This window comes from Coregonus lavaretus (assembly GCF_964263955.1).
Source record: "Coregonus lavaretus genome assembly, chromosome: 14".
Lineage (NCBI taxonomy): Eukaryota > Metazoa > Chordata > Actinopteri > Salmoniformes > Salmonidae > Coregonus > Coregonus lavaretus.
Window position 1 is genome coordinate 34,174,872 of NC_140001.1, and position 27,921 is coordinate 34,202,792.

At 45.5% G+C, this 27,921-nt stretch overlaps 1 protein-coding gene across 1 annotated transcript; it reads left to right on the forward strand.

Moving 5' to 3' along the window:
* Positions 1-916: 916 nt before the first annotated feature.
* txnrd2.2 (thioredoxin reductase 2, tandem duplicate 2) lies at positions 917-27,911 on the forward strand (the record flags this gene model as incomplete). The annotated part of the gene is made up of 17 exons (XM_084177450.1): positions 917-992; positions 1,338-1,403; positions 4,194-4,250; positions 4,414-4,558; positions 6,004-6,078; positions 6,501-6,579; positions 6,753-6,815; positions 7,282-7,352; positions 15,168-15,187; positions 15,472-15,563; positions 15,865-16,039; positions 19,494-19,630; positions 22,194-22,289; positions 22,883-22,975; positions 23,804-23,875; positions 24,187-24,284; positions 25,271-27,911. 17 exons carry the CDS (start codon positions 917-919, stop codon positions 25,392-25,394), a joined length of 1,539 nt encoding a protein of 512 aa, XP_084033576.1. The 3' UTR covers positions 25,395-27,911.
* Positions 27,912-27,921: the final 10 nt, after the last annotated feature.

Genomic DNA, 27,921 nt, shown 5'->3' on the forward strand with positions numbered 1-27,921 from the left:
AGTGTAGTCTAGACTGTTGGTGGATATTTGCCTTGTATTACATTGTATTATAAAAAATGGTTTGATTTCATAGAAGAGTAAGTTGTTAATGCTTTCGTAGCTATCAGAGCGATGCCACAGTGACATAATGTATTATGTTAATTTTACTAATACCCAGAGGCAAGTATTATGCTTGTTAAAATACTGATTTGTAGAGTATACATTTGGTGTGTTTTCAATAAACCATGCCTGGAAAGAACATGTTGCCTGTGTATTTTTGTTTGTTTGATATTCCGCAAGAATGCATGGATATACAGCTTCATGGATTTTACCTGAAGCCGCAACCCAAATGTATTGCAGGAAGTTGTCACCGCTGTCCTGGCGTCGTGGGGGAACTTGTTCCACCTTTGGGGTGCCAGAGCAGCGAATAGCTTTGACTGGGCTGAGCGGGAATTGTGCTTCCGTAGAGGTAGTGGGGTTAGCAGGCCAGAGGTGGATGAACGTAGTGCCCTCGTTTGGGTGTAGGGTCTGATCCTGAAGGTATGGAGGTGCCGTTCCCTTCACAGCTCCGTAGGCAAGCACCATGGTCTTGTAGTAGATGCGAGCCTCAACTGGAAGCCAGTGGAGTGTGAGGAGGAGCGTGGTGACATGAGAGAACTTGGGAAGGTTGAACACCAGACGGGCTGCAGCGTTCTGGATAAGTTGTAGGGGTTTAATGGCACAGGCAGGGAGCCCAGCCAACAGCGAGTTGCAGTAATTACGTAGCTACTACAGTAGCAATTTATCTAATTATGTTATATTTCCAACACTACAACGCCATTTCAATTTTGCAACATTTGACAACGTTGCGTTAGTGAATGTGCCTCCCATATGTAAAATCAGTCAGGCAGATTTCCAGACACCTATGACTCCGTGAAGGTCCTTTGTTAATAACAACATGGCAGCCTTATGTGGAGTTAGACACCGGTGGAAACGCACCAACTGCATTCAAATTCTTACGAGAAACTTGACTGGTAGGGAGGTTGTTTCCATATTACTAGTTAGCTAGTGACAAACTGAGAGATTATAGCACAGCGTTTAGTTTTTTTTATTTGCTACATTACAGTGGCTAACATGACCCTGCTAGTTAAGCTAGCTGTCACTGCCAAGCAAGCTGTCAGTGTCAACTATTCCTTGTCGACAATAAGTGTCTTTGGTAGAATAACGTGCTCTTTTCAAATGACCTTCACTCAGCACTTGTCAGCTTGGTTTCTAGATGAGTAACCTCATGTATACATTCTGGCTGTGTGTTTATTATGGTATCACTATCAGCATTGTCCCAATAGAGATTGAATGGGAAGGCATTTGGTTTGTTACAGGTACAATTCACTATGATCTCGTCGTTATTGGTGGTGGCTCTGGAGGTCTGGCTTGTTCCAAAGAAGGTGAGTGTCTCAATCTTAGCATTAGTATTACAATACGTTATGCGATAGGGACTTACCTGTGTGAAGTCAGTGTTCTTTAGCAGGTTTAAAGCTTATTTCCTGCAGTTCTATACATTTTGTCATTTGTCTTATGTGTGTTCATATGATATTTGAGTGAGTCAAACATTGCAACAAAATCAATGGGCTAAAAAAACTAGCTAAAAAACGTTAGCTGACATGGGCTAGTTGATCTTGACATTTCTGACAAGTTACAAATAACGTTAGCTCTCTTTGGTCTGCAATGACTGACATGACTAAAGGAAAACTGCTGATGCAATACTCAATTTTGAAATTGCACCTTGTGCATTCTACTATTACAACTTTCAGGAGTAAGTTGAAAGCTGGCCTGAGCCCCCCAGTAAAATACTGCTTTAGTAAAAGTATTTGGTTTGAAATATACTAAAGTATCAAAAGTAAATGTAAATGTATAAATCATTTCACATTGCTTTTATTAAGCATACCAGATGGCACAATTTTCTTGTTTTTTTATTGTAAGGATAGCCTGGGGCACACTACAACACGCAGACATAATTTAAAAAACGAAGCATTTGTGTTTTGTGAGTCCACCATATCAGAGGCAGTAGGGATGACCAGGGATGTTCTTGATAAGTGTGTGAATTGGACCATTTTCCTGTCATGCTCAGCATTCATAATGTAACGAGTACTTTTGGGTGTCAGGGAAAATGTATGGAGTAAAAAGTACATTATTTTATTTAGGAATGTAGTGAAATAAAAGTAAAATATGTCAAAAATATAAATGGTACAGTACAGATATACAAAAAACGACTTAAGTAGTACTTTAAAGGATTTTTACTTAAGTACTTTAGACCACTGGGAACCACTGTTCTTGAGGATAGTATACAATCATGTACCCCAGATGGTTTGTCCTATATACAGTGGGGAAAAAAAGTATTTAGTCAGCCACCAATTGTGCAAGTTCTCCCACTTAAAAAGATGAGAGAGGCCTGTAATTTTCATCATAGGTACACGTCAACTATGACAGACAAATTGAGAAAAGAAAATCCAGAAAATCACATTGTAGGATTTTTTATGAATTTATTTGCAAATTATGGTGGAAAATAAGTATTTGGTCACCTACAAACAAGCAAGATTTCTGGCTCTCACAGACCTGTAACTTCTTCTTTAAGAGGCTCCTCTGTCCTCCACTCGTTACCTGTATTAATGGCACCTGTTTGAACTTGTTATCAGTATAAAAGACACCTGTCCACAACCTCAAACAGTCACACTCCAAACTCCACTATGGCCAAGACCAAAGAGCTGTCAAAGGACACCAGAAACAAAATTGTAGACCTGCACCAGGCTGGGAAGACTGAATCTGCAATAGGTAAGCAGCTTGGTTTGAAGAAATCAACTGTGGGAGCAATTATTAGGAAATGGAAGACATAAAAGACCACTGATAATCTCCCTCGATCTGGGGCTCCACGCAAGATCTCACCCTGTGGGGTCAAAATGATCACAAGAACGGTGAGCAAAAATCCCAGAACCACACGGGGGGACCTAGTGAATGACCTGCAGAGAGCTGGGACCAAAGTAACAAAGCCTACCATCAGTAACACACTACGCCGCCAGGGACTCAAATCCTGCAGTGCTAGACGTGTCCCCCTGCTTAAGCCAGTACATGTCCAGGCCCGTCTGAAGTTTGCTAGAGTGCATCCAGAAGAGGATTGGGAGAATGTCATATGGTCAGATGAAACCAAAATATAACTTTTTGGTAAAAACTCAACTCGTTGTGTTTGGAGGACAAAGAATGCTGAGTTGCATCCAAAGAACACCATACCTACTGTGAAGCATGGGAGTGAAAACATCATACTTTGGGGCTGTTTTTCTGCAAAGGGACCAGGACGACTGATCCGTGTAAAGGAAAGAATGAATGGGGCCATGTATCGTGAGATTTGAGTGAAAACCTCCTTCCATCAGCAAGGGCATTGAAGATGAAACGTGGCTGGGTCTTTCAGCATGACAATGATCCCAAACACACCGCCCGGGCAATTAAGGAGTGGCTTCGTAAGAAGCATTTCAAGGTCCTGGAGTCTCCAGATCTCAACCCCATAGAAAATCTTTGGAGGGAGTTGAAAGTCCGTGTTGCCCAGCGACAGCCCCAAAACATCACTGCTCTAGAGGAGATCTGCATGGAGGAATGGGCCAAAATACCAGCAACAGTGTGTGAAAACCTTGTGAAGACTTACATAAAACGTTTGACCTGTGTCATTGCCAACAAAGGGTATACAACAAAGTATTGAGAAACATTTGTTATTGACCAAATACTTATTTTCCACCATAATTTGCAAATAAATTCATTAAAAATCCTACAATGTGATTTTCTGGATTTTTTTTCCTCATTTTGTCTGTCATAGTTGACGTGTACCTATGATGAAAATTACAGGCCTCTCTCATCTTTTTAAGTGGGAGAACTTGCACAATTGGTGGTTGACTAAATACTTTTTTTCCCCACTGTATGAAGGTTTGTATATGTGGGATAACGTCTAATCTAATGTCTAATTCACAGGAGGTTGGTGGCACCTTAATTGGGGAGGACAGGCTTGTGGTAATGGTTGGAGTGTAATAAGTGGAATGGGATCAAACACATGGTTTCCATGTGTTTGATGCCATTCCATTCGTGCCGTTCCAGACATTATTATGAGCCATCCTCCCCTCAGCAGCCTCCACTGGTCTAATTGCAGCTTTACTGAACATGACAATTGACCAAAACATAATGTACTTTGTTTTCAGCGGCTCAGCTAGGACAGAAAGTTGCTGTGTTAGATTATGTGGAGCCGTCAGTTAAAGGTAAGAGAAATGTTATACTGACTGTACATTCCATCATAATCATCTTGACTTGAACCGTAATGCATTTCTCCTTCCTTGTCTAGGAGTAAAGAAACATTATGCATGTTGTGACCAATCTGCAAGAATATAGAAGATTTAAAAAAATCTCATGCTACCCTTTCAGGTACTAAGTGGGGCATTGGTGGTACTTGCGTGAACGTGGGCTGCATTCCCAAGAAGCTTATGCACCAGGCTGCTCTGCTGGGCACAGCTCTGAAAGACGCTCAGAAATATGGCTGGCAAATCCCTGGGCCCATCTCCCATGACTGGTAAATCTCATTAGTACGAGAACAATAGAAACCTGTGGATATGCATACACTGCTCAAAAAAATTAAGGGAACACTTAAACAACACATCCTAGATCTGAATGAATGAAATAATCTTATTAAATACTTTTTTCTTTACATAGTTGAATGTGCTGACAACAAAATCACACAAAAATGATCAATGGAAATCAAATGTATCAACCCATGGAGGTCTGGATTTGGAGTCACCCTCAAAATTAAAGTGAAAAACCACACTACAGGCTGATCCAAGTCAAAATGAGGCTCAGTAGTGTGTGTGGCCTCCACGTGGCTGTATGACCTCCCTACAACGCCTGGGCATGCTCCTGATGAGGTGACGGATAGTCTCCTGAGGGATCTCCTCCCAGACCTGGACTAAAGCATCCGCCAACTCCTGGACGGTCTGTGGTGCAACGTGGCGTTAGTGGATGGAGCGAGACATGATGTCCCAGACGTGCTCAATTGGATTCAGGTCTGGGGAACGGGCGGGCCAGTCCATAGCATCAATGCCTTCCTCTTGCAGGAACTGCTGACACACTCCAGCCACATGAGGTCTAGCATTGTCTTGCATTAGGAGGAACCCAGGGCCAACCGCACCAGCATATGGTCTCACAAGGGGTCTGAGGATCTCATCTCGATACCTAATGGCAGTCAGGCTACCTCTGGCGAGCACATGGAGGGCTGTGCGGCCCCCCAAAGAAATGCCACCCCACACCATGACTGACCCACCGCCAAACCGTGTGATTGACTTGGAGTTACATTGTGTTGTTTAAGTGTTCCCTTTATTTTTTTGAGCAGTGTATTTCTTGAACTATTTTGGAAAGCATCTTAGATGTAGCCTAGTTGGAGGCCTACAGCGTTCTTGAATTCCTATCACTAGATTTAGTAAATAAGTATATATATATATATTTTTTTATACCGATAGTCATTCTGGTTACTAGGTTAAATGTTGGTCAATAAGCATTCGACATCTAGTGGTAATCTAGCAGTAATACATGATGGGGGGGATTGACCTTGGGTGTACATTCAATTTTGTAAAACATTTTAGTAATTTAGCAGACGCTCTTATCCAGAGCAACTTACAGTAGTGAGTGCATACATTTTGGTACTATTTCATATTGGTCCCCTGTGGGAATCAAACCCACAACCCTGGCGTTGCAAGCGCCATGCTTTACCAACTGAGCCACATGGGAAGAATACATGGTGTCAGCATTACATGGTTACTCACACACAGCTCACCACAGGGCATCTTTGTTCTGAAGTGTGTTCACCACACTCACAATCCACCCAAGTTTATTAGCTAATTTAACGACGAATGCTTGCCACATAATGGACACTTTCAGAGTGAAAATGTGAATTGTTTTCTTTTGTCTTATCACAGATGCCTGTCCTATACCATGTCTAACTGTTTCTCTGGTGTGTTTCTCCAGGAGTACCATGGCAGAGGCTGTGCAGAACCACGTCAGGTCCCTCAACTGGGGTCACCGTGTCCAGCTTCAGGACAAGTGAGTGACACCCCCTTACCTACAGCCACTGTATACCATAGATTCTGTTGTAGACTTGGGCAGTGATTTTAAACATACATACCTGCGTTTTGCAGACCTTTTTTGTTATGACCTGTTGGTACACAGAGGTTACAGCGATTCGGGGATCAATTGTAAATAAATGGTATGCTAAATTGCATGCAGTGCTCTGACTGAATGGCTACAGGGCTAAACAGGTGTTTCCCTGCCTGTATGTGCCCACACTCTCACAACAGATGTTCACATTGTGCAACCAAATCTCATATTGTATTATACCCAGTTTAATAGAAGACAGCTTTTAGCAATCTAGGCTTTACCTATCTCAGCCAAACCCTGTCTTTGCGCAAGATCTCCCATGAGTCTTCCTGTGGCGTTTGCGCTGGCATAATATTTGTGTTCGACAGGAAGGTGAAGTATCTGAACATTAAAGGAAGTCTGGTGGACGAGCACACGGTCAAAGGGTTAACCAGGACTGGAAAAGAGGTAACACTAATTTAAACTGGGAGTTAATGACAACATTTTAAAATGTTCACCATATCTGTTTTTTTTTTAAATTAATTGCTGTTTCACACAATTATAAGGAATATAATTTCAACACTGCCATATATTTTTTTCATACTGAAGTTGTTATCATGTCGCTCCACCTTGTCTGGCAGATTATGCTGACTGCTAAGAACATTGTGATTGCCACTGGGGGGCGGCCAAAGTACCCCACACATGTAAGTATTAACCTCTTTCCTTCTCCATCCTCTCCCTCTATCCCGTTCTCCGTCTGTATGGTGTCCTTGCCCAGTAGACAGCTGCTGATAACACCACAGTGGATCTGGAGCTTTTGATGGCATGGTGGTAAAACATGTCTGTCTCTGGGTGGTGGAGGGAGGTTGTGTCTGGTTCTGCATCCCAAATGTCACCCTACCTATTCACTATTTGGTGTACTACCAAAGTGCACTACATAGGGAACAGAGTACCATTTGGGACACACGCTGGGTCTGAGGCCTCCCTCTATGTGGTGTAGCACAAGCTGCTGCGCACTGTCTGTTGATAACAAACTAACAAGGAACAAAGACAACCTTCCTCATCTGTCCAACGGAGCTGATCTTTTACCAGAGGCTGTACTGAGAATTGTATGATTCAAACGGACACGTGTTGTTGTTGTGTTGAACTGTTCTATTTCCTGTGTTGTAGATCCCTGGAGCGATTGAGCACGGCATCACTAGTGATGATATCTTCTGGCTGAAGGAGTCCCCTGGCAAGACGTGAGTGGTACATCCTGTGACTAGGGCTGTGGCGGTCATGACATTTTGTCAGCCGGTGATTGTCAAGCATATAACTGCCGGTCTCGCGGTAATTGACCAGTAATTAACATAAACACATTTAGCATCTCCTTGCTTCCACGCATAGCCTACAAGCCACTGATACAGACCTTTGGAACATGAGGTGTGCGACTATGATTTGAAAAAGTCACACACAAAAAGGAATGCACTGTTTATTTTCTTACTGCACACAAACTGGGCATTATTCACAAGTGATAATATATAATTCACAAGTGATAGGCTAATATTGTCACCCATCAGACTATTCTTGATTTAATCTTGTCTTTACATATACTAAATAATATATGTGTGAAATTAGTTTTGATTTAGAATGGACCATTGGGGGCAGGGGAAAAAAATACAGGTCATCTATGCACTTACTGTAAATAGCGAATGGAGGACACTTTTCCCGTGGTTCATTTTCATGCCATCCAGGTAGGCAATACTCCTGTTGTAAAGCGAAGCAATGTGCTTAATATTAGGAAAGTTTAGAAATAAATATAGTAGGCCTAGCCTATAGAAAGTTGATGGGATCCTCCTCTTTTTAATAGAGGCCATCAAAATTCTGTTCTCTGACGCAATTGCATAGCCTATGGAAATGTAGTGCAACATGAGCTCATGGGCTCTCATGAAGTGTTTGATTCGATTTTTGATTACATTTGCATTGATGTCAAGATTGATTATACGGACAATAGAGTGCTGAGTACCAGGCAGTTAGCAAGTTTGGTAGGCTACTAATGACCATCAGCAGCATCAGAGCTTGGAGAAGCCTAGTTACCGTGACTAAACAGTCACTTGGAATTTGACTCCGGTCATGACTCGTGACCGCCGGTGTGGCGGTAATTCGGTCACGCTAACAGCCCTACAGTGAGGGAAAAAAGTATTTGATCCCCTGCTGATTTTGTATGTTTGCCCACTGACAAAGACATGGTCATTCTATAATTTTAATAGTAGGTTTATTTGAACAGTGAGAGACAGAATAACAACAAAAAAATCCAGAAAAACGCATGTCAAAAATGTTATAAAATGATTTGTATTTTAATGAGGGAAATAAGTATTTGACCCCTCTGCAAAACATGACTTAGTACTTGGTGGCAAAACCCTTGTTGGCAATCACAGAGGTCAGACGTTTCTTGTAGTTGGCCACCAGGTTTGCACACATCTCAGGAGGGATTTTGTCCCACTCCTCTTTGCAGATCTTCTCCAAGTCATTAAGGTTTCGAGGCTGACGTTTGGCAACTCGAACCTTCAGCTCCCTCCACAGATTTTCTATGGGATTAAGGTCTGGAGACTGGCTAGGCCACTCCAGGACCTTAATGTGCTTCTTCTTGAGCCACTCCTTTGTTGCCTTGGCCGTGTGTTTTGGGTCATTGTCATGCTGGAATACCCATCCACGACCCATTTTCAATGCCCTGGCTGAGGGAAGGAGGTTCTCACCCAATATTTGACGGTACATGGCCCCGTCCATCGTCCCTTTGATGCGGTGAAGTTGTCCTGTCCCCTTAGCAGAAAAACACCCCCAAAGCATAATGTTTCCACCTCCATGTTTGACGGTGGGGATGGTGTTCTTGGGGTCATAGGCAGCATTCCTCCTCCTCCAAACACGGCGAGTTGAGTTCATGCCAAAGAGCTCGATTTTGGTCCCATCTGACCACAACACTTTCACCCAGTTCTCCTCTGAATCATTCAGATGTTCATTGGCAAACTTCAGACGGGCCTGTATATGTGCTGTCTTGAGCAGGGGGACCTTGCGGGCGCTGCAGGATTTCAGTCCTTCACGGCGTAGTGTGTTACCAATTGTTTTCTTGGTGACTATGGTCCCAGCTGCCTTGAGATCATTGACAAGATCGTCCCGTGTAGTTCTGGGCTGATTCCTCACCTTTCTCATGATCATTGCAACTCCACGAGGTGAGATCTTGCATGGAGCCCCAGGCCGAGGGAGATTGACAGTTCTTTTGTGTTTCTTCCATTTGCGAATAATCGCACCAACTGTTGTCACCTTCTCACCAAGCTGCTTGGCGATGGTGTTGTAGCCCATTCCAGCCTTGTGTAGGTCTACAATCTTGTCCCTGACATCCTTGGAGAGCTCTCTGGTCTTGGCCATGGTGGAGAGTTTGGAATCTGATTGATTGATTGCTTCTGTGGACAGTTGTTTTTTATACAGGTAACAAACTGAGATTAGGAGCACTCCTTTTAAGAGTGTGCTCCTAATCTCAGCTCATTACCTGTATAAAAGATACATGGGAGCCAGAAATTTTTCTGATTGAGAGGGGGTCAAATACGTATTTCCCTCATTAAAATGCAAATCAATTTATAACATTTTTGACATGCGTTTTTCTGGATTTTGTTGTTGTTATTCTGTCTCTCACTGTTCAAATAAACCTACCATTAAAATTAGACTGATCATTTCTTTGTCAGTGGGCAAACGTACAAAATCAGCAGGGGATCAAATACTTTTTTCCCCTCACTGTACCAGTAACACACACATACCATGCAATACTGTACATCAGCAGTTAACTGTGCCATGTACACAGACCGCTCGGTCATGGTGACCCATCCAGGACACAGAGCCGGTTCTACTAAGTGTTCTTCTCCTGACTCGGATTAGCTGTGTGTGTGTTTCCTGACCTTTGCTGAACACATCTCTAATCCAGCCATCTAAACCCTGTCATCACCTGTCTAATTGGCCTCTCCAAACCATTTCCACTTGGCACAAAATGGAGGTTGAGTTTAATGTTTGTTCATGTAACTGTACAGTGTGCCACCAGTGTAGAGCAGGGGGATGAGTTATGAGTCATCCACTCATCGAAAGTCCTTGCTAATATGCAGAATGAAGATAATCTACAATAGATTTCCATCCTCATTTTTCTATCGCAACAGCATCTTTGCTTCCCGTTTTCCTCTCCACTTTAGTCAGGTAGCCTAGCGGTGCAGAGTGTTGGGCCAGTAACCGAAAGGTCGCTGGTTTGAATCCCAGAGTCGACTAGGTGAAAAATCTGTCAATGTGCCCTTTAGCAAGGCACTTAACCCTAATTGCTCCTGTAAGTCGTTCTGAAATGACTACAATGTATACTGAACAAAAATATAAACGCAACATGTAAAGTGTTGGTCCCATGTTTCATGAAGTGAAAAAAATAATAATTACATCCCTGTTAGTGAGCATTTCTCCTTTGCCAAGATAATCTATCCACCTAAGAGGTGTGGAATATCAAGAAGCTGATTAAACCTTATGATCATTACACAGGTGCACCTTGTGCTGGGGACAATAAAAGGCCACTCTAAAATGTGGCGTTTTGACACACAACACAATGCCACGGATGTCTCAAGTTGAGGGAGCGTGCAATTGGCATGCTGACTGCAGGAATGTCCACCAGAGCTCTTGCCAGAGAATTGAATGTTAATTTCTCTACCATAAGCTCCCTCCAACGTCGTTTTAGAGAATTTGGCAGTAAGTCCAACCGGCCTCACAACCGCAGACCACGTGTAACCACGCCAGCCCAGGACTTCCACATCCGGCTTCTTCCCCTGCGAGATCGTCTGAGACCAGCCACCCGGACAGCTGATGAAACTGAGGAATATTTCTGTTTGTAATGAAGTGCTTTTGTGGGGAAAAACTCATTCTGATTGGCTGGGCCTGGCTCCCCAGTGGGTGGGCCTATGCCCTCCCAGGCCCACCCATGGCTGCGCCCCTGCCCAGTCATGTGAAATCCATAGATTAGGGCCTAATTTATATATTTCAATTGGCTGATTTCCTTCTATAAACTGTAACTCAGTAAAGTCGTATTTATATTTTTGTTCAGTGTGTATATATATACAGTATTACCCCTGTGCCAAACAAGGCTGTCTTCTAGCGTTCTACCACTAGAGGGCGATATGAACTCGTACTGTAGAGTCCATTCTAAGACAATGCCACTCTCTGCGTGTAACGTGTTTCTCTGAATTGTCCTTCCCCTCTTTCAGCATCTTTTCTAAGCAATTATCCCAAATATTTGCTCACAGCTTTTAATGGAGCTTTCAAGTGAGTGGAAAGAGCACTTGAGTCCAGGAAACCCTTTATGTGAGTGGGCCTTAGGTAGCGGGGCCTTAGGTAGCGGGTAGTGGGGCTGATAGATAGGGGCCTACTGTTAGTGATCTCTGCCCTCAGGGTACTAGGGGTTAGCATTAGCAGGCCCTCCCGTGGCGCTCCTCTCTTCAGACCGAGGAGGAGCTGTGTGTTGAGGAGCTGTTGACTAGTTGTTGTGCTGCTCTGAGCTGGCAGCTGTGCAGGTGGGGTCTGAGAGGGTGTTTGAGTTGACAGGCTGGCGGAGGTAGTGGATGGCTCCAGGTGAGTGATGAGTGCCTCAGAGGGACTGGAGCACGCTCGCTCGCACACTCACACACACCAGAGAGATGAAGTGTAGACATGAGTGTAATATGTTTTATGTAGACTTTTATTGCAGTATGTAATGCACCGTATTTCCATTTTCTAGGATTCTATATTTATTTATTCTATGTTTCCATTCAAAATGAATTCCAGTGCTAAAGGGCAGTGAACCAGGCTTGCAATGTGCTGTGGTTTGTCATCCTTTAGAGCAGCTGAGGAAATGAGTCTGTGATGACAAGATGCAAGATCAAAAGCACCCAGTGAGACAATTGTAACCCATTATTATCCTTTCTTGCTCTGTAGTCACTACAGTGTGTTAGGGAGTTGAGTTCACATCCTGTATCTTTGTATTTGGATTCAGATCAAGTCTGCTGCCCATAGAACTCTCCCCTCTTAGGAACACTTGTGAAAGAGCTCTGTTGTTGCAGCAAGCATAGCAGACACACTGGAGGAGGACACTGATTCACTTATCTCTTGTCTGGACTGCTGAAGACTGCTCCAAGGTTATGAGAAAGAGACTGAGGCAAATTCTTAACTACCACAGTCCAACATACTCCTACATTCATTAAGGTGGCTTTTGATTTGTATGTGTGGTTAATACACAAGCCCTAAACATTTGATAGTGTTATCTTTGTTGTAGGTTTCTCCCGAGTGGCGCAGTGGTCTAAGGCACTGCATCTCAGTGCTTGAGGCGTCACTACAGACTCCCTGGTTCGATTCCAGGCTGTATCACAACCGGCCGTGATTGGGAGTCCCATAGGGCGGCGCACAATTGGCCCAGCGTCGTCCGGGTTTGGCCTGTGTAGGCCGTCATTGTAAATAAGAATTTGTTCTTAACTGACTTGCCTAGTTAAATAAAGGTAAAATAAAAAATAAAAATCCTTGTTATCCTTCAGCTGAGTCCAGTAACATTTGCAGGTCAGATACTGTATTACTATGTCCTCTCACTGGATCCCATCCCTCTGTAGTTCCTTGTTTCACAAGCAGCCATCCCCCGTTCACGCCTGGATGCAGTATTTTTGAGACCCACCTGTGAGGTTGTACCTACTGTATGTACATTGAACACCTCCACCCATGCTTTCAGACACCGCCATCAGGATGATGGAGAAATAAATATCCCAGAGACACTCTGACATACAATATAACCAAGCATAAACCCAGCCAGGGAAAGGAGATGTCTCAGTGATGAAAGTGTGGAATCAGGCTAAAGCTCCTAGCCTAATCCCTCCCTAAGCCACCTCAAAATGTTGCACTAATTGCAGATGTGCATTAGGTTGACGGGAGGAGCGGATACTGGTGCTCCCAGCGCTAGCATGTGGGGGGGGGGCCTCGGCCGGGCCTGTGTGTGCACCAGGCTCCCTGAGCTGTCAGGGCCTGGGCCAAGGTAGGGAATCCTGAGGTGGGGGAGCCCTGGAGGGGTAGAGGGTGGGAGGGAGAGGGAAATGCTCTCCATGCGGGTGACAGGCATCACTCAGCGGAGTGATGTGTGGACTGAGTCCTGAACACGGAAACATCGCACACCCCATCCCCAGGGATTAGTCTGAATGCTAGCAATTAGCTCCACAAACAACAGGGGGAGCTCAGGGCTGGATTAGAGGTGTTATTCACCTGGCCCACACACACAGAGAAAGACACACAGATACACGCACACACACACACACACACACACACAGAGAGAGACACAGACCAAATCCGCCACCCCCTTCGTCTTTTTCTCTCTTATGCATCCCCACCCTGCATATCTTTCTCTGCCTCTCTCTCTCCACTGTTTACTGTAATGGGACCTTCGATATTCGAACAGCATTTTCATCACTTTTAAATTCGACACATTCAGAGTAAACATTTTTGTTTTGTTTAGCACAGTATTCAAGATAATTTGAAAGAAAATGTATGAATGAATATAGTGTATCATATAGAAAAGCACATATACCTGTACTATGTAACCTCCAACATATACCTGTACTATACACTATATATACAAAAGTATGTGGACACCCCTTCAAATTAGTGGATTCTGCTATTTCAGTCACACCCGATGCTGACAGGTGTATAAAATCGAGCACACAGCCATGCAATCTCCGTAGACAAACATTGGCTGTAGAATGGCCTTACTGAAGAGCTCAGTGACTTTCAACGTAGCACTGTCATAGGATACCACCTTTCCAACAAGTCAGTTTGTTACATTTCTGCCCTGCTAGAGCTGCCCCGGTCAACTGTAAGTGCTGTTATTGTGAAGTGGAAACATCTAGGAGCAACAACGGCTCAGCCGCGAAGTGGTAGGCCACACAAGCTCACAGAATGGGACCGGCAAGTGCTGAAGCGCGTAGCGCGTAAAACTTGTCTGTCCTCGGTTGCAACACTCACAACCGAGTTCAAAACTGCCTCTGGAAGCAAAGTCAGCACAAGAACTGTTCGTCGGGAGCTTCATGAAATGGGTTTCCATGGCTGAGCAGCTGCACACAAGCCTAAGATTGCCATGCGCAATGCCAAGCGTCGGCTGGAGGTCCCGTGTAGCTCAGTTGGTAGAGCATGGCGTTTGCAACGCCAAGGTTGTGGGTTCGATTCCCACGGGGGGCCAGTATGAAAAATGTATGCACTCACTAACTGCAAGTCGCTCTGGATAAGAGCGTCATGCTAAATGACTAAACACGTTCTCTGGAGTGATTAATCACGCTTCACCATCTGGCAGTCCGACGGACTAATCTGGGTTTGGCGGATGCCAGGAGAACACTACCTGCCCCAATGCATAGTGCCAACTGTAAAGTTGGAATAATGAGGAGGAATAATGATCTGGGGCTGTTTTTCATGGTTTGGGCTAGGCCCCTTACTTCCAGCGAAAGGAAATCAACACTACAGCATACAATGACATTCTAGATGATTCTGTGCTTCCAACTTTGTGGCAACAGTTTTTGAAAGGCCCTTTCCTGTTTTAGCATGACAATGCCCCCGTGTACAAAGCAAGGTCCATACAGAAATAGTTTGTCAAGATCAGTGTGAAAGAACTTGACTGGCCTGCACAGAGTCCTGACCTTAACCCCATCGAACACCTTTGGGATGAATTGGAATGCAGCGAGCCAGGCCTAATCGCCCAACATCAGTGCCCGACCTCACTAATGCTCTTATGGCTGAATGGAAGCAAGTCCCTGCAGCAATGTTCCAACATCTAGTGGAAAGCCTTCCCAGAAGAGTGGAGGCTTTTATAACAGCAAAGGGGGGACCAACTCCATATTAATGCCAATGATTTTGGAATGAGATGTTTGACGAGCTGGTGTCCACATACTTTTGGTAATGTAGTGTATAACCTCCAACATATAACTGTACTATATAACCTCCTAGAGAAAGCTTTTAATTGAAAACATGTAAGATTAATGAATTTCTTTGTTTTTACCTTTCAGACTTGTAGTTGGTGCCAGCTGTATCCTTTTGACTGTGCTTGAACATGAGTCACTGGTTACACTGTGTAGTGTCACAGTGAGTTGTTGTGGAGCATGTGACTTGCCTGGCCCTAATGTTGAAGGCAAAAAGTGGTGAATTGCAGGTCGTGGTGACCCCGTCTTCCTAGACTGGGTGACCCCACAGTCTATCTCTACCTGTTATGCTCCGGTTTCTCAGTTGTCAAATGTGCTTTAACTAAAGATAGACAAGGTTCCTCTATGAGAGCGTTTGTGTTGTTCTGTTTTCCTGAACACTGGGATGAAGATGTGGCCCTGGAGTGTGCTGGCTTCCTGACAGGTATTGGGCTGGACACCACAGTCATGGTGCGCAGCATCCCCCTCCGGGGCTTTGATCAGGTACTGCTGCTCTTTTGGCATTTTTTTATAGCTTGTACACTATTTCAAATAATTTCTTATTTGTCTATACATGTTTATTATACAGTACTGTCTGTTGATTAAACTGTAGCCACAATTCAAGTTTTAGAGATATGTATGAAGTCAAAGTATAATTTATCACTGTTATTTTATAGATTTATTTTGTTGTCTACTGATGGTATTGGGGGCTTTCCTTTACAAATCTAAGTTTGGAATAATGCTTCTCCCAAGTTGGAGTGCTGGAAAGGAAACGACCTGTATTTCCCTCTTGTGTGTGCTGCAGCAAATGGCAGGGCTAGTGACAGACCATATGGAGGCCTATGGCACCAAGTTCTCCTGGAGGAATGTCCCTAAGAGAGTGGACAAGCTGTCATCTGGGGCGCTGCAGGTGACCTGGACAGACAAACAGACAGGAAAGGACCAACAGGACACCTTCGACTCTGTGCTGTGGGCCGTAGGTGAGTGTGTCTGGGGAGGAAGATAATTGTCACACAAATTACTACATTAGGGTATTACTGTTTGAAAGAAGTCCCTACCATTTTAGTAGTAGCTGCAATCACGTGTGTTAAGTAGGCCACATAACATACAATAGGCTATGCAACGACGTATCCTGAGATAATGTATCAGTTGAACTACTCGTCGTCCTCCCTTTCCATTTGTTTTATTGTCATCCACAATAGAGTGCATTGTCAGCAGACTGAGAGGGTATCAAGCTCAAAAACAAGGTAATAAAGTGTGAGTGATGGAATCACCAGGGGAAGTGTTAATCACCCAGCCCAGTGCTGGGTCCTGGTCCTGGGTTCTGGCTCAGGAGGGGAGCAGGATGCACCCAGGCACGGGGTCACTGCATTCCCTCCTTTGTTCTCCCACTCTGCTCTGGGCTTTCCTGCCCGTCGTGCCAGCCGTGCGGAAACCAGGCTGCCCGGCCGCACCACCTCATCCACCCCGCAGCATCTGCACAGCCGGCCCTGTCTGTCTGCGGCTCTGCGCACCCACCAGACCTCTCTCTCGCACAGTTATTTTCTCTCTTTATCACACCATGTCATTTCTCTCATTCCGCCAACCAGCACAATGGAGGGAACTTCCACCTGGCTGCCCAGCCGACGTTTATTTGTGTTGAGATGGTCCCAAAACCTGACCTTACACCACACTGAGTCCCAGCAGTGTGTGTGTACCAGCCAGGACAGTACCAGCCAGGACAGTACCAGCCAGGACAGGCTAGGGCGGGTGTCTCTCTCTCTGCCTGTGCGTGTGACAGGGACCAGGATATGGGTGACCTTTATGGAGAGATTACGTTCTTCCCGCCCTGGCAGGTTGCTGGGGGAATATGAACATCAAGGCACAGTGTCGAGTCTGTCGAGTCACTGCACTCAAAATACCCAGACCTTGAGACTAATGGGAAATTGGCAGCAGGAACAATATTTTCAGAGTTGTTATATTTCAGTGGATAGACATTCTTCATGGTTGAGATGGTGCAAGCAGTGCAGGTCTCACATCCTCCCCTGCCCTCTGTGTATGTGGGTTATTGGTTGTAAGAGGAATATGACTTTATTAATACCTGATTGCTACCTTACATTACTACCTTACGGTATAGGCTATAGTCTATTGCGGGCTTTACCCTGGTGTTGTCGTGCAGGGCAATGAGTACATCTACATCCACTCCTGGGCCTCTGCTTTGAAGTGTGTCTGTATGTCTGTCTGTCTGACTGTGGGAGTTATGAGTGGGCCTCTCTCCACTTCCTCAATGTGCCCTTTACACTACAGGTCAGACTGGGTCTGTGCCCTCAGTGGAGCTATAAAAGACTGTGGGTGTGTCCTGATTCTCCACCCTTTTCTCAAAGAGTGCACTTGCATACTTCCCGTCATGGATTTAACAATGGTGGAAACTCCCTCTAGCCAATGATTACACTTGCATTGATTAATGCTTGTAAATCAATGATGGAAAGTGTGCAAGTGCAGTGAACTACTCAGAGGGAGGGATAGGAGGCTGGTGTTGGTGGTCTGTTCCAGTCCTGTAGCTATAGCTGCTTCTCCATGCTCAGCCTTCCCAACCCCAAGGCCTATCCTTCCTCAGGACTGCACCCTAGGCCAGGTGGCCAATTGCACAGAGGAGGAAACAGCGTATTTCCTCTGGGTGTACAACACAACTCTTCTCTCCCACCTATTTGTGTTACCCCAACCCTTTTCCTCTCAGATTTTGAGAGGGACACCAAAAGAGGTTGAAGTTTGTGTGATGCATATGCCTCCATATGAACTGAAGTAGTTGGATGTGAAGCCTCTCTGAGAGAAGCCTACTCCCAATACTCAGAAAAGTCTCTCTGAGCCAAAGTGCGGAATCTGATACAATCATATCTCTCTTATGCTCATTTTAGGCCTTAAATAGACTGCCTTCTCAGAAAACTATTTTTGGAGACAAAATCATTGATTTCCCCAAAATGCAGTCTGTCATTCTTTTCTCTTATCTATGTTCATTTGATTGATGTAAAAAGCTGCCATGTAGGCCTAGCTGGTCTCATTTCAAGTCGTGCCAGAAAGCTTGTTGTGGCTAATTAGCTGTTGGGTCTTGAGATTTCCTCTGTGTGCTACAACAGTCATTGTTCAGCATAGTCCTATCAGGCCTGCCTGTCATTGGCTGTCATTGCCCCTGTGTGTGGCTCCACACTCACTGAAGGCTCTTATCAGCAGACCCTCTGTTGTTGTGTCCACACCACACAATGGAACAGTGGCACTCCAACAGTCTCCAATCCTAGAGGGAGAAACCCAGTTAGGCAGGAAAGGCCAGTCGTGAGTGGCTCTAGTAGCCTAGTCTATACATATAGAGAACAGACTGGATATTAGTCTAGGATAGGCCTCCTGACTCCAGTCTCAGTGGTGGTTGGTAGAACTGAGCTGTGATTTGGTAGGGTGGGGCAAGACCTCCTAAGAACCAACTTTTTGTAAACACAACTCATGCTACAATGTCCAACTATGCACTGTCTCTTAGGTAAGGTAATCATGCAGTGTGCTCTCCCGCTGGTATACATAAAAAAAGATCGATATACTTTGAGAAAGGCAGTCGTGACAGGTAGAGATCCCTGTGTTAGACCTAGTCTGCATAGTTGAACACTGGTGGCTCTGCATGGGCCTTCTAGACTAGCCTAGTGCAACTCCTCCAGGAAAATAGCTGCTATGAGCCTTACTGCCTGTCTCTCTACCACCCGTGCTGCAGTATAGGACAGGTCCCTCGGCCCTCCCAGTCCCAGGTCTGGCTGCAGCGGAGGAAGTTGTGCCTCGGCTCCAGCCAGGAAAAGGGTCTTGTTGGGGTTTGTTATTCTTGTCGTCCGATAGCATCTACGTGGGTACCTCTGGGCCCTACCAAGAAGGGGGGGGGGGTTATTGTGTTACCCAGGCAGGGAGTGAGAAGGTGGGGAGGAGAGGGGGAAGAGGGGGGAGGCAGAGAGCCTCGACTAGGTCCTGGCCGGGCTGCAGGGGTGCTTGGTGCTCACCATCGCCATAGAGATGGGGCGACGAGATGGGCAAGCGTTGACAGCATCAGTCAACCGTACCGCAGGAAGTGGCAGAAATGACAACCAGCACCCCAGGTGGCTGATGGGATGCCTTCCTATCCCCCGCCAGCTCATTATTCACTCCGCCACCAAAAGACTCCCTCGCTCCCCCTCTCCCAGCTGTGCAGATGTTTTTTCTTCTAATTGCTGGATAAGATTTGCCTCTTTCTTTGTGTTGGATGGAGAGTCGCAGGACATGCCTTTAAGTTAAACCCTTAGCGTGCCAACTCAATGCTATGTGTTATGAACACTGAGCAACAGTTTGATTTTTTCTAAGAATCTTAAGATTCCCGTAACCTCCCCTCTCTCTCTTAATGTGTAATATAATATTGAGTTTCTGTCTTTGATTTCCTCCGTTTGACCATAGGCAGAGCCCCTGAAACTAAAACTCTCAGCCTGGAGAAAGTTGGCGTCAAGCTCAACAAGGAGTCGGGGAAAATACTTGTGGCTGCTGACGAATCCACATCTGTGCCGAACATCTACGCTTTTGGCGATATCGGCGAGGTAGGTGTTGATCATGTCCGTCATCCTCACAGCGTACCCACCCAGCCTTAAAACACCAACATGAACCTCTTCAGGAATGTATGGAAGACTGAAATGAATAGGCCTACCAAGGCGACACTTTATGCAAGAAACCATTGGGATGCAAAAAGTTGAAATTATACTGTAGTTCGCTCTTCAATCCCAAATGATTGAGCTAGATGGACACCATCTAATTTCATCACTTCAGATGTTGCCTATCTTTCCAATTCATTTGAGATTTAAGCATATAGCTGGAGCTACACAACAGATGGCGTGGGACACGGACTCCTCTCAAACTACTGTACTGCTTATCACAATACTCTTTCTACATGTATCAAATGTCAGTCCTGTCTTTTAATGAGGCCAGCTGTGGATTTCCTAACTTCAACAGGCCTCTTCAGACAGTTAGATTGACACAGGCCTTTGATGAGTCACTCTTAGCCCTGATGCCTGTCATCTTTCCACATACTGGGAGACTTTTTAAAAGGGGGTGGATTGATATTTAAGTCTATGTCCAAACAGAGCACCTTTTTGTGTTGAGACATTGAAGAGCACCTGTGGACTGCCAAGAAATGCATTACTATGACGCAGACTGAAGTAGTGTGTAAACACAATTACGGAAATAGCACCACACACACCTCCAGCGCTGGAGGAGCTGTCTTAGACACCAGGATGTGCAGCAGCGGTGGTAATCAAACTGGTTGCTCTAGATGTACACCAGCCCCTGTCATCTGGACAAACAGGTGGCAGAGCTGCAGGGTGAATTCTTTCTGAAAGCATGAATTAAAGGGATACTTCGGGATTTTGGCAATGATGCCCTTTATCTACTTCCCCTTAGTTGGATGAACTTGTGGATAGCTTTTTTATGTCTCTTTGTCCAGTATGAAGGAAGTTAGAGGTAGTTTCATGAGCCAATGCTAACTAGCGTTAGTGCAATGACTGGAAGTCTATGGTATCTAGTAGGCTTTGTGGAAGTAGATAAAGGGCCTTATTGCCAAAATCCCAAAGTATCCCTTTAAGTCATGCTTTCAGAAAGAATTCACCCTGCAGCTCTGCCACCTCCTGTATTGTTAAATTGTATGTAGGTGTTTGTACAGATGACAGGGGCTGGCGTACATCCAGAGCTACAGGGTGCATCCCAAATGGCACCCTATTCCCTATATAGTGCACTACTTTTGACCAGAGCCCTATGTGAATAGGGTGACATTTGGGATAAATAAAATAATAAATAATATGCCATTTAGCAGACGCTTTTATCCAAAGCGACTTACAGTCATGCGTGCATACATTTTTGTGTATGGGTGGTCCCGGGGATCGAACCCACTACCTTGGCGTTACAAGCGCCGTGCTCTACCAGCTGAGCTACAGAGGACCACGCTACAGAGGATGCATCCACAGTCAATTATAATCCTCCTCAGTACATTACAGTACAGTCAGAAGCAGCATGTTGTGGTATGCCTTTACACTTGTACCTGTATACGGGTTGAAAATGGCAGATCTGGGCGCTGATAACCTCCTAAATTGGAAGGCAGTGGCTGTACAGTGTCATGCTATACATGACGTCAGAGCTCAGGGTCTCCGCTTCACAGTGCTGTATGGGTTTTGACTGACAGCCGTTCTGGACATGAGCACCGCATGCGACAAGAAGTTGCCCCCATCCCTCCCGCTAACTGGGCAACTTTTGCAAATTGTTTTGTTGTCTGAGTGAGGGAAATGCTGTAAATTATGTGGACTCAATGTATTTTGAAAGATGAGACGTTGCGGATTACATTTTACATTACATTTACATTTTAGTCATTTAGCAGACGCTCTTATCCAGAGCGACTTACAGTTGGTGAATACATCTTTTTTTTTATACTGGCCCCCCGTGGGAATCAAACCCACAACCCTGGCGTTGCAAACGCCATGCTCTATCAACTGAGCTACATCCCTGCCGGCCATTCCCTCCCCTACCCTGGACGACGCTGGGCCAATTGTGCGCCGCCCATGAGTCTCCCGGTCGCGGCCGGCTGCGACAGAGCCTGGATTCGAACCAGGATCTCTAGTGGCACAGTTAACACTGCGATGCAGTGCCTTAGACCACTGCGCCACTCAATAAATACCGCTTTGATGTCATACAAGCAAACCAAACACCCTTGAGTCCAAATGTGCAATTCCTACGAGTGTAACAATCAGTTGGGTAGAGTGGGGAAATTTGACGGAGGATACAAAAGCTATGTTTGTTTTTCAGTGTGCTAAGCAGTTACGAAACCTTTATTAGTCAATGCCATTGTCATGGTTGTGTGTTCAAGCTGGAGGCTACAAGTTAGTCTACACAGGGACAACTGTCCCCTCTCGCTCTCTAAATAGCGAAAGGGCCTGTGTTAAGGAGGTGCGCTCTGTGACTGTGTGTTTTGTGCGTGGCCTGCATGCATACACACTGTCTGTCTGCTTCCCTGTCTGTCTGTCTGTCTGTCTCCTCTCTCTGTTTATCTGTCTTTGTCTGTCTGTCAGTCTGTCTCTCCGTGTTCTCCTGTCACTCATTAGCGTTGTTCTGTGTTTCCAGGGTCGACCTGAGTTGACCCCCACAGCCATTAAGGCAGGGAAGCTCCTCGCCCGCAGGCTTGCAGGCCAGACCAATGAGCTCATGAACTACGACAACGTGAGTAGACACACACACACCAAACACACACACTACTCCCATGCTTTCCCCCCCATCTCTCTACAGTTGTCTGTATGCGGCCTTTGAAGTCTTTGTTTTATGCTTCTGTTTGAGTGTGTTAAATCAGCTCCACTTCTGTGTATTGTGGTTTTAATGCCTAGTCGTTGTTTTCCCTGGATTATGCAGCCTGGTCTGACTCATGGAGTTTTAATGGGACACACTGCACGTCTTCTGCACCTCTTCCAAATGTTAATTCCTAAACCATTCGTAATAAGACTTATTGCTTAAATGCCTATTGTTTGTGCTCTAATTTCATCTTCGTTCCTTTTTTGTGGTCTTTTGTAGCTTTGTTATATTACCAATGTATTTTACTCCCAGTGGTAGATGGTGGGAGATACAGTAGGTGACATGACAGGCCTGTAGAATGGGTCTGCCTATCTATGACTTTGTTTGCGTTGCCTTGTTTGCTGTATCCCTGACTTTCTGTCTGTCCGTTTGCCACCCCACTGGAGAATTGCTGTGTGGGGCTGTCTATCATCATGTAACATGATGTAACAAGACTTTATGTGCCCTCTGATTGGTTGTGTTCCTAGGTTGCCACCACAGTGTTCACCCCTCTGGAGTATGGCTGTGTGGGCCTATCAGAGGAGGAGGCTGAGAGCAGACATGGGAAGGACTCCATAGAGGTACAATAGACCTCATCCTAAACCACTAACATGGTAGCTAGCTGGTATTCTAACTGAATGGAGGTCTGCCGAGGTCTGCTGGGGAAGCTTTCAGTTCTTAAAGTATTGTGAATCCTGGTGTGCCTCTGTCTACTGCTTTATACATTTGTGAAATAGAAAGTAGTGTGTGTGTGTGTGTGTTGTGTGTGTGTGTGTGTGTGTGTGTGTGTGTGTGTGTGTGTGTGTGTGTGTGTGTGTGTGTGTGTGTGTGTGTGTGTGTGTGTGTGTGTGTGTGTGTGATTGCGTGTGCGTTTCGCTCCGTGTGTATATGTGTGCAGCATGCCAGCTGCTAACACCTGCACCCAGAGAGCCCCGGCCTGTTGTAGAGCGAGGTGTTGCTCCACTGTGTGATTGACAGGTGAGCAGAGGGCCTGATTGACGTGTGTATCAGGTGCTGACAGGCCCTGCGTGATCTAAAGCTCCGCGGCAGGAGAGGTGCACCATGGGTCCTGACAGCTGCCTGTGTGCATGGCCCGGCCGGCAACTTGTGTCGGCACGCTCGCTGGCTCAATATAAAACACACACCATGAAACCAGGGTCTGAAATGGATCTTTTAAAACGAGCAAAGTGTTTTGAAAACAGTATTATAATTCCAGATTCATAGTGAACGATCTGATATGTAAAATACTTTTACGGACAAAAACACTGGTCTCACTTCGTTTCTTCTTTTTGTTTTTAACAGTAATTATGTTGTAACATTATTGTAACTAAGTGATGTCTTGATAGCATAAATGAATGACATTATTGGTGGACTAATGGACATGTATCCCTCTGTTGTTCTCCGTCCAGGTGTACCATGCCTTCTACAAGCCTCTGGAGTTCACTGTGGCTGAGAGAGATGCCAGCCAGTGTTACATAAAGGTCAGAACAGCCCTCAGAGTAGGGTTGCAAAATTCCAGTACATTTCCCAAATTTCCCAGGTATTCCAGAAATCCCGGTTGGAGGATTCCTGGATTTTCTGCTTATTCCCTCCTGATTCCAGGAATTTTCCAACTGGGATTTCTGGAAAACCTTAGAATTTTGGCAAAGTTGCTGGAATTTTGCAACCTTACCTCAGATCATCCCACTGTCACATACTGCGTAGCCTGTAGTGTGTTGAAAGGCCTTATGTTGCCTCTGAAGTGAACCCTGGAGGTTTAGGGGGTGTAACGTTGGTTCTCTCACCGCCTAAGGTGGTGTGTAAGCGGGGTGGAGACCAGAGAATCCTCGGCCTGCACTTCACTGGCCCCAACGCTGGAGAAGTCACCCAGGGCTTTGCTATGGGCTTCCAGTAAGTCAACCACTCTGCTTGATGGAGTTAGATAGGGACTGAAAGTAGATCATACAGATGTTGTAGGGTTGTGGTTAGTTTGTAAGAAACTGCTAAACTGCTAAAATGCATAGTTCTCATACTAACAGATGTTAGATCTGTAGATTCAGTAATTCATCAAAAATGAATGGATGTCATGTACATTGTAGACTGCATATAGGTGAGTATATACGTGACAAGGTGAGCCTGAACAAAAATATAAACGCAACATGTAAAGTGTTGGTCCCGTGTTTCATGAGCTGAAAATGTTCCATATGAGCAAAAAGTTATTTCTCTCAAATTTTGTGCACAAATTTGTTTACATCCCTGTTAGTGAGCATTTCTCCTTTGCCAAGATAATCCATCCACCTGGCAGGTGTGGCATATCAAGAAGCTGATTAAACAGCATGATCATTACACAGGTGCACCTTGTGCTGGGGACAATAAAAATACACTTTAAAATGTGCAGTTTTGTCACACAACACAATGCCACAGATATCTCAAGTTTTGGGGGAGCGTGCAATTGGCCACCAGAGCTGTTTCCAGATAATTGAATGTTAATTTCTCTACCATAAGCTGCCTCCAACATTGTTTTAGAGAATTTGGCAGTACTTCCAACCGGCCTCACAACCACAGACCACATGTAACCACGCCATTGGCTGATCCTGGCTCTATAGTGGGTGGACCTGGCTGCCAAGTGGGTGGGCCTATGCCCTCCCAGGCCCACCCATGGCTGCACCCCTGCCCAGTCATGTGAAATCCATAGATTATGGCCTAATGAATTTATTTCAGTTGACTGATTTCCTTATCTGAACTGTAACTCAATAAAATCTTTGCAATTGATGCATGTTGCGTTTATATTTTTGTTCAGTATAGTAAGAGAAACCTAAAGATGGGAGAATGGGTGGTTCTGTCAGGACAGGAGTCGGTAGTATGAATGAGATGTCTGTGTCTGTCTGTCTCTCCAGGTGTGGGGCCACCCTCACTCACCTGATGGAGACAGTGGGGATCCACCCCACTTGTGCCGAGGAGCTAACCAAAGTCAACGTCAGCAAGCGCTCAGGGCTGGACGCCACGGTTACTGGCTGCTGAGGTTAAGCACCCCCTTCTCTGAACACACCTGAGCACACGGGAAGGAACCTCCTCGTAGAGACAGGGAATGTGTCCCAAATGGCACCCTCTTCCTTATGTAGTGCACTACTTTTGACCAGGGCCCATAGGCCTCTGCTCAAAAGTAGTGCACTATAAAGGCAATACGGTGCCATTAGAGACGCATACAGGGAAGTAGTTGTAATGCATATACAGTATGTGCATATACATAGCTTTATATATATGGCTCTGGTTGCAACACTTTCTTGTCTCCTAGCCACCTCATAACGGTCCATGTGAAACCCGTAGAAGCACTCTCTGCTTAACATCCCAGAATCAGGTCTCCACTCCTCCTCTCCACTCCGTTTGACTGTGTCTTATCATTGCAGGGTCCTCCAGGTCATGACTGCAATGCTATATCTGGGGAAGGCAAGATTTGTGTCAGGTTTGACTAGTGGTCACATTAACCAGGCCATGGTTACCCAATTTAGCCCAGTAATGTATGTAGTATGTCCCCTTCTCCCACTTTGAAAGCCATAAGGAGTTCTAGACCCAGGTTCGTGAAAACGTCCAGCCACAAGCAGCATCCTTTTAAATACACTGTCTCATAAATCAGGATTAGGGCCCATTCCAGTTTGTTGAAACAGAACTGTATAAGAGAGAGAAAGCCGGGCAACTAATGTTTCTGAAATATATTCAGCAAATATTGTTGTTTCTCCGCCTGTTCTTCCTGTCCATTAGTCTTGAAAGTGACACATGCGTTGCCCGGGTGACACTGATGGATGGGCCCAGGGCCGTCGCCGCGGTGACACCACCCCGTTTCCCATGGACACACACAAACAGTCGGCGGGCTGGCTGTCAGTCAGAGGGGTGCAGAGCAGCATAGGGCCCAGTCTGGGCCAGAGTGCAGAGCGCTTGATTAGGCCTCCACTCACTCCAGCACTCTGCTCTCTCCCCCCTCTCACCTCCCCTCACCCCCAATGCACAAAGGAATACAGTGGGACTACAATAACAGCCTCTGTCAGTCTGTTTGTGGGGACGCCTTGGCTAGCAAGCTCTGGCAACCCAATCCTTCTATGGGAGAGATGGAGGGAAGGAAACTGCCTGGGCCTGTGCCTGGGCCACAGTGGTGGCAGTACTCAACGCTGCCTAAAGGTGGCGGTATTGCCCTCTTATTTTCTTAGAAAAACTTGCCAGTCAATAAATGTTAGGGTAGTGAAGTTAGTGTATAATGAATAAGCCCTGGCGCATTCAAGGTGCACATTTTAATCCTTTAATCCTTATTTGAGATATCTGTTATTGAATGAATGTGGAGACCATGGAGGGTTTTGTAGCACCAACTGATAACATTGTGTATTTACATGGCTGGCAGTTTAGCCCACAAAGTCATCAGCCTCTGAGATAAGGCAATTTGTTTATTTCACTTAACTGGCATTATACTGTTGTGATTTTGACCAGTCACATAAATGATGTCGTGCTATTCAAGTCTTCAAACGTCAAGTACACCATTCCACACCAGTCCACTCTTTTCCCAATCATCCTTTCCTATAAGTACTGAAAGCTTAGAACTATGCAGTGCTGGACTGAGCTGGACAGGTCATGCAGTGCAGTTTGAGTGGAGTGGGGAGCGGTGGAGCTGAGGGGAGCTAAGAGGAGGACACTGGGCTGGTTTATTTGTGTTTGAACTCTAATCTGCCTGGCCTGATTAATGATCCTGATGAGGGGAGTGACAGCGCACTGCGCAGGATGATGGAGGGAGGGGAGAGAGGAGAGCAACAGCGCTACCAGGTTTATTTGGACCCGGGGTTGAGGGAGGGAGAGCGAGGGATGCAGCCAGACCAGGGGAAGAGGTGGAGGAGGGGATGGAGAGGTGGAGGAGGTGTAGAAGGAAGGGCCGATTCCTGTGTGCTCCGTTCAGGGACGGGGTGCTGACTGAAGGACCCTAACCCCCGCTCGGCAGGAACAGCTTGACTCTATCACCCACTACACGGGCTGAGGCTGGGGCCATTCAACACACACTGCCTGGTGTATCTGGTGTATTTAGCCAGGCAAATTAGTATATGCCTCATCTTGACGAGGCACTCAGTCCAGAGAGCAGGCTGCTACTGTTGATCCCATCTAACAGTAAGGTCCTGTATTTTCTGCATGAAGCTGCACAAACGCACAATTTAGAAGTTAGAATCATATTTATGACTGAATCATTAATTTGTTATTGTATTGTTTGAAATGTCTCTGTTAATTGTTGTTGATAGACAAAGTGCCTTGGGGGCTTAAATGGGAGAGCAGAATCAGCCTCAGCCTTGCAGAATGTAATGGGTCAGGGTTCAACTTTCAGGTCGCCAGCTAATGATAACTTGCACTAAAACCCACAACTGGGGAGGGCATGTCTGATGACACCTGGCGACCAACTTTAGTTACTGTAAATAGAGTAGCCTAATTAACAATTATTTATATGTAAAAGAAGGAATAAAATATGAGAATGCATTGTCTCCCATTAAAATAATGATGTCCTCTGTTTCACCTGGCTTGC